We start from the raw sequence: 16,487 nt of genomic DNA on the forward strand, positions 1-16,487 counted from the left end.
TGTACTCTCGCTGTTTGCCTCTGTGCTCTGTGTCTGACTGTCTGCCTCACAGATCCTTTGTCTGGGCGCTATAACCATCTACTTATTCTGCCTTTTTTTTTGGCTTCACTTTTTATATGTTTCAGTTCCTTGGTTCTGTGGTGTGTGTCTGCTTGCATGCATGTGTGTGATATGGATAATCAGTGCTTGTGTGATTGAGAGTGCAGCTGTAGATGCCCCCCCCCCCCACCCACCCCCACATCTTACTCTCTGTCATACTCTCTTTCATACTCGCTCTCTTTCATTTTCCCTTTCATTTTCCCTCTCTCTGTCCTCCCCCTCCTAGTGTAATAGTCCGACACACAGGAAGCTCTAATCCTCACACAATGATAGCCCTCATCCCCCCTATGCGACTGCGAGCGGGACAGGGGGCAGCACACACAGAGACCTGGGCCAGCTGTCTCCAAAATGGCTGCCCTAATCCTCCAACCACCCTTCTCACTAGCTAGGGCTCCCAAAACCATGACAACCAGTAACCAAGGAGAAGAATTTGGGAGCAGAAAGGGGGAAAGAGACAAAGGGCTGAAAAGCCATGCCATGTGTGAAAAGTTTATCCATGTGTTGGAGTGAGACAGAGACATCAAAAAAGGGTAGTTAGAAAGTGAGGCAGGGATGATTGTTGGGTGGTTGGATTTGAGAGGGAAGGAGGGGGGTGTATGAAGTGATTACAGGTGTGGATTGGGGTAGTGTGCTTGATCATCAAGCTGTCGATGGCATACCTAAAGATATTCATAAGGTGCTTCATTAGTATCTTCACAGGAACGTCACAGTGTGTTAATGGGAAGCCTTTAATATAATCAATTTACGATCAATGATCCTGAACAATGTGAAGTGTCAAAATCAAATGTTCCAAAACGAATGTTAATTGATTGATTGTCTAGATGCTGAAATGGGTCATTTAATTGTACTTTTAGAAGAAACTCTGCCCATCAGGAACACCGAACACAAAAGCAAAACACCACAATAAGCATAATGACGTAATGAAGCGCTCAAACCGTTCATTTGCCAACGTTGGAGGCGTGAAGCAAATAATGACCAGAGGAGGGGGCTGTGTAACCTATTTTGGGATTCCTCATCAATTCCAACTATTCAATGCAGAGATCTCCTTATGTGTCATAACTCACGAGGCACTCATACGTCAAGATTGTTGACCATAACATGATATCATCAGTGTTTAAAAACAACTCTGTTATCAATAATAATACAACTATAACTTAGGACAGTGGTGAAATTCTAAGTGACTTCGAGTCCTCAAGATCCTTTAAATCCGTTCTCAGTGATTAGTCATACATTCGAATGCCACTGTTTCCTTCCGCGCCTGATGATTAAACGAGGAAGAAGAAACAACATCATCAACAACAACAATGCCTAACATAATAGCCCAAAACTAAAGCAATCACCACCAACAACAGGTAGGCTAAAACAAGAGCTAAAGGGTCATGTTGATTTGAATTGCCACAAAAGAAAGTGTGAACGTGTGAATAGCCCAGCGTAAACGTGATCAGGCCTGTTAATGCATTAATCAAAGTGATGGGAAGCAATTCATTTGACAGCGAAACCCATTGCCAGAGCCCAGACAGTGGTATAAAGTCAGTCCATCCCTCTCTCCCTCTCTCTCCCTCCTCCTCTTCCACCTGTCTCCTTAGTAGCTGCTGGGTCAAAAAGCAGAAGTTCATCAGCTGATCGGCCTGTGCACCTTCAGACTCCGACAGGAAGGCGAGCCAAGTCAGAGCAGAGAACGCGGCGTGACGGGCAGAGAGGGAAGGTCATCAGTGGAGAGCGACAACGCGCACAGAGAGCAATAGTGAGTAAAACAATGAGGGATGCGCAATTGACATGAACGTTCAATAAAAACCTGCGACTCATTGGCTTTAGAGAAGAAGTGCAAGAGGACCCCCCAAGGGAAGGAAGCCAAGTTCACCTATAGCGCATCTGGAGAAGGTAAGACCCCTGAATTAAATTGGCGTCTATCCTAACATACAGTAACAATGCAAGGTTTTATATTTGTATTATATATTTCAAATATAGAGACTGTCGTTTGGCTGTAGTAACTGTACATTTGACTCTCTCTGTTCAACATGTGTTTTTCTCTGAGGAGATAGGTCTTTACACTACAGATTAACTTCTAATGGCATTCCTGTGTAGCCTTACTAGCCCCTAGTCATCAATAAAATGTGCTGTGTCAACTCTGCAGCGTTGCCAGCTTTGCAATGAATAAGCTCCGAGTCGGCCAAATGATTGCTGCCAGCTTGTCATATTCTGAGAGAGATAAAAAAACAGTGGGAGAAACAAAGAGAAAGGGATTTCAAATATGATACAGCAACCTTGAGTGGTATATGATAGTCAATTTGAGTAGCCTACTTATCTTACCATTCTTGGACCTTGTATCTCACTTCAACGCCTCCTGCCCTGCCCTTTGTCATCACGTGCACAAGGCTACTATCCACTGCCCTTTGTAATCACTTCTTCTTTTGAACTGAACTCACACGCCAGGGGTATCTATCTATCTGCACTACTTCTCCATCTCTCCCCTTCTCCCCCACCCGGCGTCTCACCCCTACTTTTTGCAGCGACAATACTGGTCCTACATCTGTCGCCGACCTCTCCACTGTGTTCATCAGACCTCCCTCTTCCTGATCTTTCTGATATATCGTTGGTTGATGTGACTTGACCTGTGTTCACTTTCTGTGTCAGGACAGCGTTTTTCTCTCCCTGTGATGTGACTGCCTATGACTGACTTGTTGATGCGTTCTCATTGTATTGTGATGGATTTTCTCCAGAGTCACACAGATCTTGTGATGAACTGTAGACCCCTGCGTGGCCCTGTCCCCTCACTTAGTGTGATGTGTGTGTTGTTTTGTTCAGGTCCTGACTGAGCATGTGTGTGATATTCAGTATGGGCACTAAGACATCATGTGTCTAGTCATTCAAACTCTTCTATATATGCTGCTGAAGGCAATTAACTTTGAAATAAATGTGACGGTTCCGTTCAGCATGCTGCTGACTCCTAGCGAAGTGTCTCTGTGTTTCTGTGTCTCTATGTCTGTGTCCCTCTGTGTCTGTGTGCCTGTGTCTCTCTGTGTCTGTGTTTCTGTGTCTCTCTGTGTCTCTATGTCTGTGTCTGTGTGTCTCTCTGTGTCTCTATGTCTGTGTCTGTGTGTCTCTCTGTGTCTCTATGTCTGTGTCTGTGTCTCTATGTGTCTGTGTGTCTGTCTCTTTGTGTGTCTGTGTCTGTGTGTCTGTCACACTGTAGAATACTTACAGTAAATTATAGACTAAATATCACAGTGACAGTCAGTGATAGTCAGTAATGAACGTTACAGTGATGTCAGGCTGTTTGTCTTTCTCTCCCACTCTGTCAATACACTCAAGCTTAAAAGGCTATTTACTGAAACCCCTAATGGCTCCCAAATTGCCATCTGTGAAATCCAATCCAATAACCAGCAGCAGTGTGTGTGTGTGTGTTATAACATTTGTGTTATTTTGCAATGAGTTAAGTTTAGCCTCATGTTTTACAAATGTAGCATTCAGACCAGCATTTATGTAAAAAACGGTACTGTTTTTTATGTCCCAGTTGATGACTGGGCCCATATGGACAGCAGCTTGGTTTCCATGGCAACACCCACACACTCTCTGATAACACTTTTTACGTCTCTTTCCTCCACAGATGTCACCAGAGGGACCCTCATAGCTGGAAAACGACTTTAACTCAGCTCTTACAACCAATCCTCTCCTCTGACTGATTGACAGCCGCCTGGTCCAATCACTACTCACTTCCCCACATCCCCTCCAATCACCAACCTCCACCCCACACATCTAGCGCAATGGCATCCTACAGCCCCGCCCCCACACAAGAGCCCGCCAACAACGGCGGGTCGACCTCGCTCAAGTCGGGTGGCTCAGGGGGCGACAACGATTCCATGAAGCTGAAGAAGGAGATCTCTCTCCTGAACGGCGTGTGTCTCATCGTGGGCAACATGATCGGCTCGGGTATCTTCGTCTCGCCTAAAGGCGTCTTAATCTACAGCGCCTCCTACGGGCTGTCGCTGGTAGTGTGGACCATCGGCGGTATCTTCTCTGTGTTCGGGGCCCTGTGCTACGCCGAGCTGGGGACCACCATCACCAAGTCAGGGGCCAGTTATGCTTACATCCTGGAGGCTTTCGGAGGGTTCCTGGCCTTCATCAGACTGTGGACTTCCCTGTTGATCATAGAGCCCACCAGCCAGGCGGTTATAGCCATCACCTTCTCTAACTACATGGTGCAGCCCGTCTTCCCCACCTGCATAGCCCCCTATCTGGCTAACCGCATGCTGGCTGCAGCCTGTATATGTGAGTATTTTATAGTCATTGTGTATGGAGGGGTGTTGTTTGTGTTGGTGCAATACTGTTCCACTGTAGGCCTCTAACATGGTTAGGGCCCTGAGTTTTTCCTTACCGATGGAAGTGATCAGGTATGTGTGAGCAAGGATTTTGCATGCAGACAATGATGTGTGTGTGTGTGTGTGTGTGTGTGTGTGTGTGTTCATACTCCCGTGAGTACCGAACAGTGATGTGAGTGCATGCGCCTCTCTTTGTGGAAAATGTGGGAAACGAAACTAAATGACTCACAGCATACCCAAGTCAGCACCTCAGCAACAGAAGGGAACACGAGAAAGGTTGAAAAAGGAACAGAGAGGGGAGAACAGAGACTACAGACACCAACAAGTGTTTCCTGTATAAGACAGACAATAGGGGAAAGGAGAATTTACTCAATTTCAGGATAACTGACCAACATTACAAAGCGTCAGTGTGACCAGATTAAACTGCTGGCAATGCTCATTACTCATGACAATAGAGTACAATAATGTAGTGTAAATTGATAATTTATAAACCACCAAAGGAAGCAAGGAAGAATAGAGATGAGTAAGGAATGTAGAGAGGGAAGGAGGGAGTGTTGTCATGGATATTGTTCTAACAGATTAGAAGAAACCTGGACCTCTCAACACAACCACTAATAGTCATGTTATTACTGTGGGGTTGAAGAAACCTGGACCTCTCAACACAACCACTAATAGTCATACTATTACTGTGGGTTTGATAGTCATATTATTACTGTGGGGTTGATAGTCATACTATTACTGTGGGTTTGATAGTCATACTATTACTGTGGGTTTGATAGTCATATTATTACTGTGGGGTTGATAGTCATACTATTACTGTGGGTTTGATAGTCATACTATTACTGTGGGGTTGATAGTCATATTATTACTGTGGGTTTGGTAGTCATATTATTACTGTGGGTTTGATAGTCATATTATTACTGTGGGGTTGATAGTCATATTATTACTGTGGGGTTGATAGTCATGTTATTACTGTGGGGTTGATAGTCATATTATTACTGTGGGTTTGATAGTCATATTATTACTGTGGGGTTGATAGTCATATTATTACTGTGGGATTGATAGTCATATTATTACTGTGGGGTTGATAGTCATATTATTACTGTGGGGTTGATAGTCATATTATTACTGTGGGGTTGATAGTCATATTATTACTGTGGGTTTGATAGTCATATTATTACTGTGGGGTTGATAGTCATATTATTACTGTGGGTTTGATAGTCATATTATTACTGTGGGTTTGATAGTCATATTATTACTGTGGGTTTGATAGTCATATTATTACTGTGGGGTTGATAGTCATATTATTACTGTGGGTTTGATAGTCATATTATTACTGTGGGTATGATAGTCATATTATTACTGTGGGTTTGATAGTCATATTATTACTGTGGGGTTGATAGTCATATTATTACTGTGGGGTTGATAGTCATATTATTACTGTGGGTTTGATAGTCATATTATTACTGTGGGGTTGATAGTCATATTATTACTGTGGGTTTGATAGTCATATTATTACTGTGGGTTTGATAGTCATATTATTACTGTGGGTTTGATAGTCATATTATTACTGTGGGTTTGATAGTCATATTATTACTGTGGGGTTGATAGTCATATTATTACTGTGGGGTTGATAGTCATATTATTACTGTGGGGTTGATAGTCATATTATTACTGTGGGTTTGATAGTCATATTATTACTGTGGGGTTGATAGTCATATTATTACTGTGGGGTTGATAGTCATATTATTACTGTGGGTTTGATAGTCATATTATTACTGTGGGTTTGATAGTCATATTATTACTGTGGGGTTGATAGTCATATTATTACTGTGGGGTTGATAGTCATATTATTACTGTGGGTTTGATAGTCATATTATTACTGTGGGGTTGATAGTCATATTATTACTGTGGGTTTGATAGTCATATTATTACTGTGGGTTTGATAGTCATATTATTACTGTGGGGTTGATAGTCATATTATTACTGTGGGGTTGATAGTCATATTATTACTGTGGGTTTGATAGTCATATTATTACTGTGGGTTTGATAGTCATATTATTACTGTGGGGTTGATAGTCATATTATTACTGTGGGTTTGATAGTCATATTATTACTGTGGGTTTGATAGTCATATTATTACTGTGGGGTTGATAGTCATATTATTACTGTGGGGTTGATAGTCATATTATTACTGTGGGTTTGATAGTCATATTATTACTGTGGGTTTGATAGTCATATTATTACTGTGGGGTTGATAGTCATATTATTACTGTGGGTTTGATAGTCATATTATTACTGTGGGTTTGATAGTCATATTATTACTGTGGGGTTGATAGTCATATTATTACTGTGGGGTTGATAGTCATATTATTACAATGGGTTTGATAGTCATATTATTACTGTGGGTTTGATAGTCATATTATTACTGTGGGTTTGATAGTCATATTATTACTGTGGGTTTGATAGTCATATTATTACTGTGGGTTTGATAGTCATATTATTACTGTGGGTTTGATAGTCATATTATTACTGTGGGTTTGATAGTCATATTATTACTGTGGGGTTGATAGTCATATTATTACTGTGGGGTTGATAGTCATATTATTACTGTGGGGTTGATAGTCATATTATTACTGTGGGTTTGATAGTCATATTATTACTGTGGGGTTGATAGTCATATTATTACTGTGGGTTTGATAGTCATATTATTACTGTGGGTTTGATAGTCATATTATTACTGTGGGTTTGATAGTCATATTATTACTGTGGGGTTGATAGTCATATTATTACTGTGGGTTTGATAGTCATATTATTACTGTGGGTTTGATAGTCATATTATTACTGTGTGTTTGATAGTCATATTATTACTGTGGGGTTGATAGTCATATTATTACTATGGGTTTGATAGTCATATTATTACTGTGGGGTTGATAGTCATATTATTACTGTGTGTTTGATAGTCATATTATTACTGTGGGTATGATAGTCATATTATTACTGTGGGTTTGATAGTCATATTATTACTGTGTGTTTGATAGTCATATTATTACTGTGGGTATGATAGTCATATTATTACTGTGGGTTTGATAGTCATATTATTACTGTGGGGTTGATAGTCATATTATTACTGTGGGGTTGATAGTCATATTATTACTGTGGGGTTGATAGTCATATTATTACTGTGGGGTTGATAGTCATATTATTACTGTGGGGTTGATAGTCATATTATTACTGTGGGGTTGATAGTCATATTATTACTGTGGGGTTGATAGTCATATTATTACTGTGGGTATGATAGTCATATTATTACTGTGGGTTTGATAGTCATATTATTACTGTGGGGTTGATAGTCATGTTATTACTGTGGGGTTGATAGTCATGTTATTACTGTGGGTTTGATAGTCATATTATTACTGTGGGTTTGATAGTCATATTATTACTGTGGGTTTGATAGTCATATTATTACTGTGGGTTTGATAGTCATATTATTACTGTGGGTTTGATAGTCATATTATTACTGTGGGTTTGATAGTCATATTATTACTGTGGGGTTGATAGTCATATTATTACTGTGGGTATGATAGTCATATTATTACTGTGGGGTTGATAGTCATATTATTACTGTGGGGTTGATAGTCATATTATTACTGTGGGATTGATAGTCATATTATTACTGGGGGGTTGATAGTCATATTATTACTGTGGGGTTGATAGTCATATTATTACTGTGGGGTTGATAGTCATATTATTACTGTGGGGTTGATAGTCATATTATTACTGTGGGGTTGATAGTCATATTATTACTGTGGGGTTGATAGTCATATTATTACTGTTGGTTTGATAGTCATATTATTACTGTGGGGTTGATAGTCATATTATTACTGTGGGGTTGATAGTCATATTATTACTGTGGGGTTGATAGTCATATTATTACTGTGGGTTTGATAGTCATATTATTACTGTGGGGTTGATAGTCATATTATTACTGTGGGGTTGATAGTCATATTATTACTGTGGGGTTGATAGTCATATTATTACTGTGGGATTGATAGTCATATTATTACTGTGGGGTTGATAGTCATATTATTACTGTGGGATAGAACACATAAAACATGAGAACAACCAGACAGAAACCTGGGTCAAAGAGACGGAAGTCATGGACATATACAGAATACCGCTGCTACTACAGCAACCAGATAGAACACTGTTACGAGTCTTACTAAAAGGGATAGTTCTGAGATAAGTTTTCTCCTTCAGGTTCTAAAACATCTCTCAAGTAATAAATATCACTCATTCATCTAATTACAATCCAGACACACCCACATCCACACACACACACACGTTCTCTTAGATAAGCAGTGCTTTAAGGAATGTGAATGTGCTGATAGCTGCTAGGTAAAAAGGTAAAAGTCCTTTCTACTTCAAGACTCTGACCCCAGGCTAATGGCTAATGACAGCTCTGTCAGCATGGCACAGACGTGAACTATAACCACAGCTCTAAGATCAGATTAGCCTACACCCCATCCTAACTTTAACCATCAACCGGATGGAAAAACATCTGATCTAGTATCAGTGTTTAGAGGCGTTAGAGGCGACTTCAACATACTTCAGAGCCATGAGAAGACCGGAAACACCTCCAGGTAGAAATGAGCTATAACCACAGATCTAGGATCAGGTTACCCTACCGCCAACTCTAACCTTGATCCTGTATAAATGGGTAGGAGTTCTGCGTACACCACAGGACAGAGCCCAAACATGGCAGCCGTCAATCTTACAACCTTTTTTGATACAGTCTATGGGTTGCGTCCCAAATGGCACTCTATTCTCTATGTAGTGCACCACAGTTGACCAGGGCCCATAGGGTAGGGCACTATATAGGGAATAGGGTGCCATTTGGGATATAGTATATGGTCTCAACAACACATCTGGACCAGATCTAGAGTAGCCTAGAGAACCGACCTGATCCACACCCTCCCACCCTTCTAGCCTTTCACTGTCAATACAACCACGCCTAGGACATCTGTGTGGCCCGCTACACTGTCAGTTCTCTGTTAGTCCGGATCACTCACTGTCTCTGTCTGGACCGGTCTGAACGGAGAGATATGTTATGCTTAAGGAGACCTCCTATTGATAAGAGACTGTTATGATCCATGGCCTCATAACTGGGATAAAGTGTTATGATCTTTTAGGCTTTGTCCTCCGTTTGGGGGAGGAAGGGAAACATGGTATTCTGGTAGATCAGTATTATTCTCATTTCGGGGGAGATTGGTGGACACAGTGTCATGGCCCGCTCTTCATTTGGGAGAAGAAGGGAGAGATGGTGACTGTTATGATGATCAATGATGTACATAGGCCTTCATCCATCTCGGATTATGATTAGGGTCTTGGCCTGACCATGTATTTGGCCTGACCATGTGACTGCACCAGGAGAAATGCAGGGCCCTAGTTATCAACCTATTTTTATGTGGGAAAGGGTGATGTGTGTATGTACTGTATGTGTGTCAATATATATATATATATATATATATATATTTGTTTTAACATGAACATTCACTTGAGTTGTAGATGTGAACTTGAGTGCTAATCATTTAGGTAAACACTGTATGGTAGATATCATTACGGCTACTTAGCATTACAGTAAAGCAGGAAAATATTGTTGAGGAAAATGTTGGGTATACCAGAGGCTTATCAAACATTATGCAGTGTGAGGGATATACTCTAAAAATAGGTGTTATGTCCCAAATGGGACCATATTCCCTATTTAGTGCACTACTTTTGACCAGAGCCCTATAGGCCCTTGTCAAAAGTAGTGTACTAAATAGGGAATAGGGTGCCAGTTGAGATGCTGACATAGTGAAGAGAAGATACATAGGATATTATTAAATCCCAGTGAGTGGGAGGACAGTGGGAGGACAGTGGGAGGATTCAGACCTCCATGCTGTGACTATCTGAACTCAAGTTTATGAACTTAAAGGAACAAACACTGATAAAGACATAGAGAGAGAGAAGATGATCTGGAAAACATGTTTTCAAGACTAAGACTGAGGAGCAGTGGAGTACAAGGACACAGTCAGAAAGTTAGTCTGTATCTGTCAGCCAGTCAGCCAGCCAGCCAGCCAGTCAGTGTGTCATTCAGCCAACCAGTCAGCCTGCCTGCCTGCCAGCCAGTCAGCCAGACAGTCAGTTTGTAATTCAGCCAGTCAGTGTGTCAGTCAGCCAGTAAGTCAGTCAGTCAGCCAGCCAGCCAGTCAGCCAGCTAGTCAGTGTGTCAGTCAGCCAGTAAGTCAGTCAGTCAGTCAGTCAGTGTGTCAGACAGCTAGTCAGTCTATCAGTCAGTCAGTCAGTCAGTCAGCCAGACAGTCAGTTTGTCATTCAGCCAGTCAGTGTGTCAGTCAGCCAGTAAGTCAGTCAGTCAGCCAGCCAGTCAATGTGTCATTCAGCCTTGTCAGTCAGACAGTCAGTCAGCCAGCCAGCAAGCCAGCTAGTCAGTGTGTCAGTCAGGCAGTAAGTCAGTCAGCCAGTCAGTCAGACAGTTAGTCAGTCAGCTAGACAGCCAGACAGTCAGTCAGCCAGTCAGGCAGCTAGACAGTCAGTCAGTCAGCCAGTTAGTCAACTAGACAGTCAGCCAGTAATTCAGTCAACTAGACAGTCAGCCAGTAATTCAGTCAGCTAGACAGTCAGGCAGTCAGACAGTCAGCTAGACAGTTAGCCAGTCAGTCAGTCATTCAGCGATACAGTGTTAGTCATTTCACCAATCTTTTATAGAGGCCTTTTAATAACCCTTAGAACTTTATCTGGGTACTCCTTTACCCCCTCTTCTGTGTCTGACCCTATTTCTCTTTCTTCCTCCTTTCTTCCTCCTCCTCTCTGCCTATGTCTCTATGTGCTGCGCTCAGCTCTTGAACCTCTGTGGAAAACAACCTCATCGACTGCTGTAGTCAGCAGCCTCATTTCCTCCAGCTACACAAACTCTGAAATTAGAACACACACACACGTCTGCGGTGTGTGTGTGTGTGTGTGTGTGTGTGTGTGTGTGTGTGTGTGTGTGTGGTAACATGTAGATCTGAATGTCTAAATGTTTGTATCTCCCCTCCAGGTTTGCTGACCTTTGTGAACTGTGCCTATGTGAAGTGGGGGACGCGTGTCCAGGACTTCTTCACCTACGCTAAGGTCATCGCCCTCATCGCTGTCATCATCACCGGCCTGGTCAAGATAGGACAAGGTACCGATGCTGTCAGGATGGCCCTCACACTCACACACAATAATAATATCACACATATTGTCCAAATATTCAACCATCCACTCACTGTACTGTACTGTACATTCACAGAAACAGATATGCCCACTGTGAACACTGACACAGTCCTATAGTTATTGTACATACAACACATATTTATCTGTAGTATTTACATACATTCATTTGTACCAGTTAATGCATGTATTTACGTATGTGTAATAATACATGATATTGTGTGTGTGTGTGTTCCTCAGGTCAGACGCAAAACTTTGAGGGTATGTTTGAGGGCTCATCCACGGATCCAGGAGACATAGCTCTGGCCCTGTACTCTGCTCTGTTCTCCTACTCCGGCTGGGACACACTCAACTTCGTCACCGAGGAGATCAAAAACCCAGAGAGGTGACGGGTGGGAAGAGAGGGAGGGCAGGGTCACTGGTACGCGTGGACAAAAGGCTATACTCTGTAGTATACATGAGAATGAGGAGTAGTGAAGGAGTAGAGGACGAGTAGTGATTAGCGTAGTAAATGTAGGTGAAGGGATATAGAAGGATTAAAAGCATGAGAGAAGGTCACAGATGGCGCCGGAGGGGAGGGCTGCCGTTTTACGGGCTCCCATCCAACTGGGCTATTTTGTACGTTTTTTTCCCGCATTGTTTGTGACTTATTTTGTACATAATGTTGCTGCTAGTGTTACTTTTCAGTTAATTTTTTTACTTTAGTTCATTTAGTAAATACTTTCTTAACAATTTCTTGAACTGCATAGTTGGTTAAGGGCTTGTCAGTAAGCATTTCACGGTTTGTTGTATTCGGCGCATGTGACAAATACAATTTGATTTGAAGAGGGAAGAAGGAGAGGGGTAGATGTAGGAATTATGGAGTGGTTGTGACTAAGCAGAGAAAGTGGAGTAATAGTGATTGATGAGGCAAGGATGGGAAGTATGGAGAGGGATGACACACTGACTGAATGGGTAGTCAGGTGTTTTTGGCGGGGGGAGGGCGGGGCAGGGCTGGAGGCTCCTCATCTCCAGGGGAAGTATTTAACTGAGCCCCTTCGCTCTGATACACACAGCCAAACACTGATGAAATGGAGCAGGACAGACATGTGATTGGATCACAAGCTACTTCCAGGAGTTCTCAGGCAGATTATGTGACAAACAACCCCACCTCCCCCTCCTCCTTCCTCTGCTCCCCCACCTCTCCGTCCACCTTCACCCCATCCTTGCCCAAGAGGGTCAACTCTTGACCCGTTCACTCGAACCCCTGGATGTATCACAGCCATTTCACTCTCTTCTTTCTTGGTGTTTTTTTCTTCTTCTTCTAAATCGAACTGTCTCTCTGTCTCCCCCTGGTGTTTGTTTGTGTGACCCACAGGAACCTGCCCCTGGCCATCGCCATCTCCATGCCCATCGTCACGGTGATCTATATTCTGACCAACGTTGCCTACTACACCGTGCTGCCCATTCCTGCCATCCTGGACAGTGACGCCGTGGCTGTGGTGAGTTCCCTTCGCATAGAAATATACTGGAAATAGAACAGACATTATCCTATACCATGTAGATTAGGAGAGTCATCACATCAGCTGTATACATTTCTATCTGCGTATCATCTCATTGAGCCCTAAGTGAGTTTGTTATATGATGTACTGTAAGTGTTCTGATTGGTCTAATTTGAGGCCTGTTGTTATCCCTCAGACGTTTGCAGACCAGGTGTTTGGCGTGATGAACTGGACCATCCCTCTAGCGGTGGCTCTGTCCTGCTTCGGAGGACTCAACGCTTCTATCCTGGCTGCCTCCAGGTGAGTCAGAAGGACACCGTTCTGATGCTGGTCTTCATCATCATCGCTGTCACTGAAAATCTCCTCATTATTGACCATAAAAAAACGATGGGCCCTATAGCCTTTTAGCTCATTGCCCTACACGATAACCTGTGTGTGTGTGTGGTTCCTCCATTATCAGTGCTCCAGTGAGGTGTGTTTGTGTGTTTCTACAGGCTGTTCTTCGTGGGCTCCAGGGAGGGCCATCTCCCAGACTACCTGTGCATGATCCACGTCACCCGTTACACCCCTATCCCCGCGCTGCTCTTCAATGTCAGTCATCCCGCTAAGCCACTGTCTTTGTGTGTGTTTGTGTGTGCGCGTGAACGTCTGTCTGGAACAATGTACATTTCCATTTTTTTTACGAGAGGTTTTCCTTGTTCGGTGTTTGGTCTCAGTTCTGTGTCAACGTTCTGTTTCTGCGTCTACCCAACATTCTGACCCATTGTTTTGTCTGCCCCAGAAATCTGTTCTCAGCATTCTATTATTTTAACCCAGTGTTCGGTCTGCCGCAGAGTTCCGTCTGTCTGCAATCTCAGCATTCTCTTTGTCCGTTCGTCCACATAGTGTTCCGCTATATCTACACTTTCTATGAAATAGAGTTTTTGTGTAGGGCATGTTGTCCATTGTGCCCTGTACGATGGATATTGACATAGTGCTGTTGCTCTATACTCTAGGGTGCCATGGCATTGGTCTACCTGTGTGTTGAGGACATCTTTAAACTGATCAACTACTACAGCTTCAGCTACTGGTTCTTTGTGGGCCTGTCTATCCTGGGACAGCTGTACCTGCGCTGGAAACAGCCAGACAGAGTCAGACCCCTCAAGGTAAGACAAAGGGGAATTCCACAGTAACAGAATGATAGTGATCATCAGATTTCTCTCTCTTTAAAATATATGTTAAATAAATACCATAGATTGCAAAGTTAAACAAACCATACAAAACGCACAAGGACGACTTAACAATTCCCACTGAAAATGTTACAAAAACACATTTACTTGAAGAACAGTGCAGATGCAAAGTTTGGTTACAGAATGACGACACAAAGAGTCATGGAATTGCCCCAAACATCCAACATAAAACACTGAGGCCTATAAACACATTCAAAGGCAAAGCTCCATTAGTGTTTTCATGTATGAAGCATTTATACTGTAACTCACAATGCGGTTTTGTATGTGTGATCTCTTTCACTGTTTGACATCAATACCAGATCCTGTTTCATATAGTTGTGTAATAACCCTTCTTCCCCATTTCTCTCTCCCTTCTCTCTCTCAGCTCAGTCTGTTCTTCCCGATCATCTTCTGTTTCTGCACCCTGTTCCTAGTGGTGGTTCCCATCTACAGTGACACCATGAACTCTCTGATTGGCATTGGCATCGCCCTATCAGGAGTGCCAGTCTACTTCCTGTGTATCTATACTCCCGCCACCAAAAGGCCCATGTGGCTCCGCAGGTTCTTTGGTAAGAATCAGATGAATGTTTGAGTTTAGTATAGAGTTGGAAAAATCTGGTGACTTTCCCAAAAATCGCCAGGTTTTCAGGAAATCCTGGGGGATCTTCCAACCAGGATTTCTGGAAAACCAAGAATTTGGGGGAAATTGATGGAATTTTTCAACCATAGTTTGGTATGACATGAGCTGCGAGACAAGTAGGTACATTATTTTGTAGGCCTAGAAAACAATACTTATTTTCTACATTCTTCAAGCATAATACTTCTCATGCTATTGCTAGTGTCGCATTGATGTATTTGAGGGTAGGTCACTCATCCTCTCTCATCTTCTCCCTCCCTAGCCAACTTTGGTCTGCTGATTCAGAAGGTGTGCTATTCTGTTGTGACCGAGTTAGACGTCATAGACAAGTTGGAGTGAAGATATTAAAACCAACCAACACACTGCTGCCGCTGCTATCTGAAGACGCACAAAACTAGAGGCTCAACGACACCACCTACTGGCCAGTATCGGCCTTGGCTACCAATCAGAGGGCTGAGTCAAACAACAGCCATTCATTGGACCAAATCTCTGGCCAACCAATCATTGCCGTATGTTCATTGGACTATGGGGTCGTTCTACGGCCAGGATGACACTCCAGTTGCCTCTGACATCATAGGACATTCCACACACTACAGAAGAATTAAAAATAAAATATTCCTGTTCTCAAATACGGATATTTATGACCTCTGATGGGCTTCCTGTGTAAACGCAGCCTAATACTGATCTTTTTAAATCGCTAATTGGTCTGAGTAATCAGCTCTGAAAAAGAACTGATGTAGAAAGATCTGTGATTGGTCAAAAGACCAATTAGTGGAGAAAAAAATAAATCAGAAATCAGGCTGCCTGTGAAAACACAGCCGTAGTGGCATAAGTCACTACTGATACCTCTGAAGTCATATCAATAAGGAAACAAAAAGAGATACTGAAGACATATGTAGGAAAGTAATAATTACTGAGGGTTAGTTTGTTGTATGTGGTTAGGCGAGAATAGTGGTAGCTCTAGCCACAATTATTTTTGGAAAATGTGTTATATTTGTCCTATGTAAATGTCCATCCCACCTGCAGCTTTTAAGATTTTTTTTGAAGCAAAGGGCTATATATTTTTTTTAAATCAACTTATTAAGAATAATCTATACTCAACATGTGAATTTAAACAAAGGGGCGGGGAGGGGGTTGGTTGAGATGATAAATAGTTTAGAATGTATTTATAATAAATTACTAATGGACATTTTAAATGACTTGATTCTGTCAATTCCCACCATCTTATCATTGTTTCTATCCACCATACAATACTGACACTAGTTGTAACAATTCCCTTGCCGTCATGCCAATGGATATAATGAACACCGATTTCATGTTTTCAAATAAGAATCCAAGCTATCATAGACATTATAAGGCAACGGAAGTTAGCTCTTTATTTAGAATATTACATTTATAATATTACATTTATAAACGATAAACCCTCCGTGTCCATGTCCTCTACCAATCCCCCTCAATAAATATGTACACATGATTCATTGGGCCTTCA

General features: G+C 42.2%; 1 protein-coding gene across 4 annotated transcripts; it reads left to right on the forward strand.

Annotated features, from left to right (window-relative positions):
• The first annotated feature begins 1,168 nt into the window (after positions 1–1,168).
• ylat1 (Y+L amino acid transporter 1) lies at positions 1,169–16,194 on the forward strand. 4 transcript variants are annotated; one of them, XM_082964473.1, is made up of 11 exons: positions 1,169–1,451; positions 1,686–1,980; positions 3,707–4,368; positions 11,518–11,643; positions 11,913–12,057; positions 13,030–13,153; positions 13,350–13,453; positions 13,648–13,744; positions 14,149–14,298; positions 14,747–14,930; positions 15,261–16,194. In XM_082964473.1, the coding sequence occupies exons 3-11, from the start codon at positions 3,864–3,866 to the stop codon at positions 15,335–15,337; spliced, it is 1,512 nt and encodes a 503-aa protein (XP_082820599.1). In that variant the 5' UTR covers positions 1,169–1,451; positions 1,686–1,980; positions 3,707–3,863; the 3' UTR covers positions 15,338–16,194.
• The last annotated feature ends 293 nt before the right edge of the window (positions 16,195–16,487 follow it).

This window comes from Salmo salar, chromosome 18 (assembly GCF_965601325.2).
Source record: "Salmo salar chromosome 18, fSalSal1, whole genome shotgun sequence".
Classification (NCBI taxonomy): Eukaryota; Metazoa; Chordata; class Actinopteri; order Salmoniformes; family Salmonidae; genus Salmo; species Salmo salar.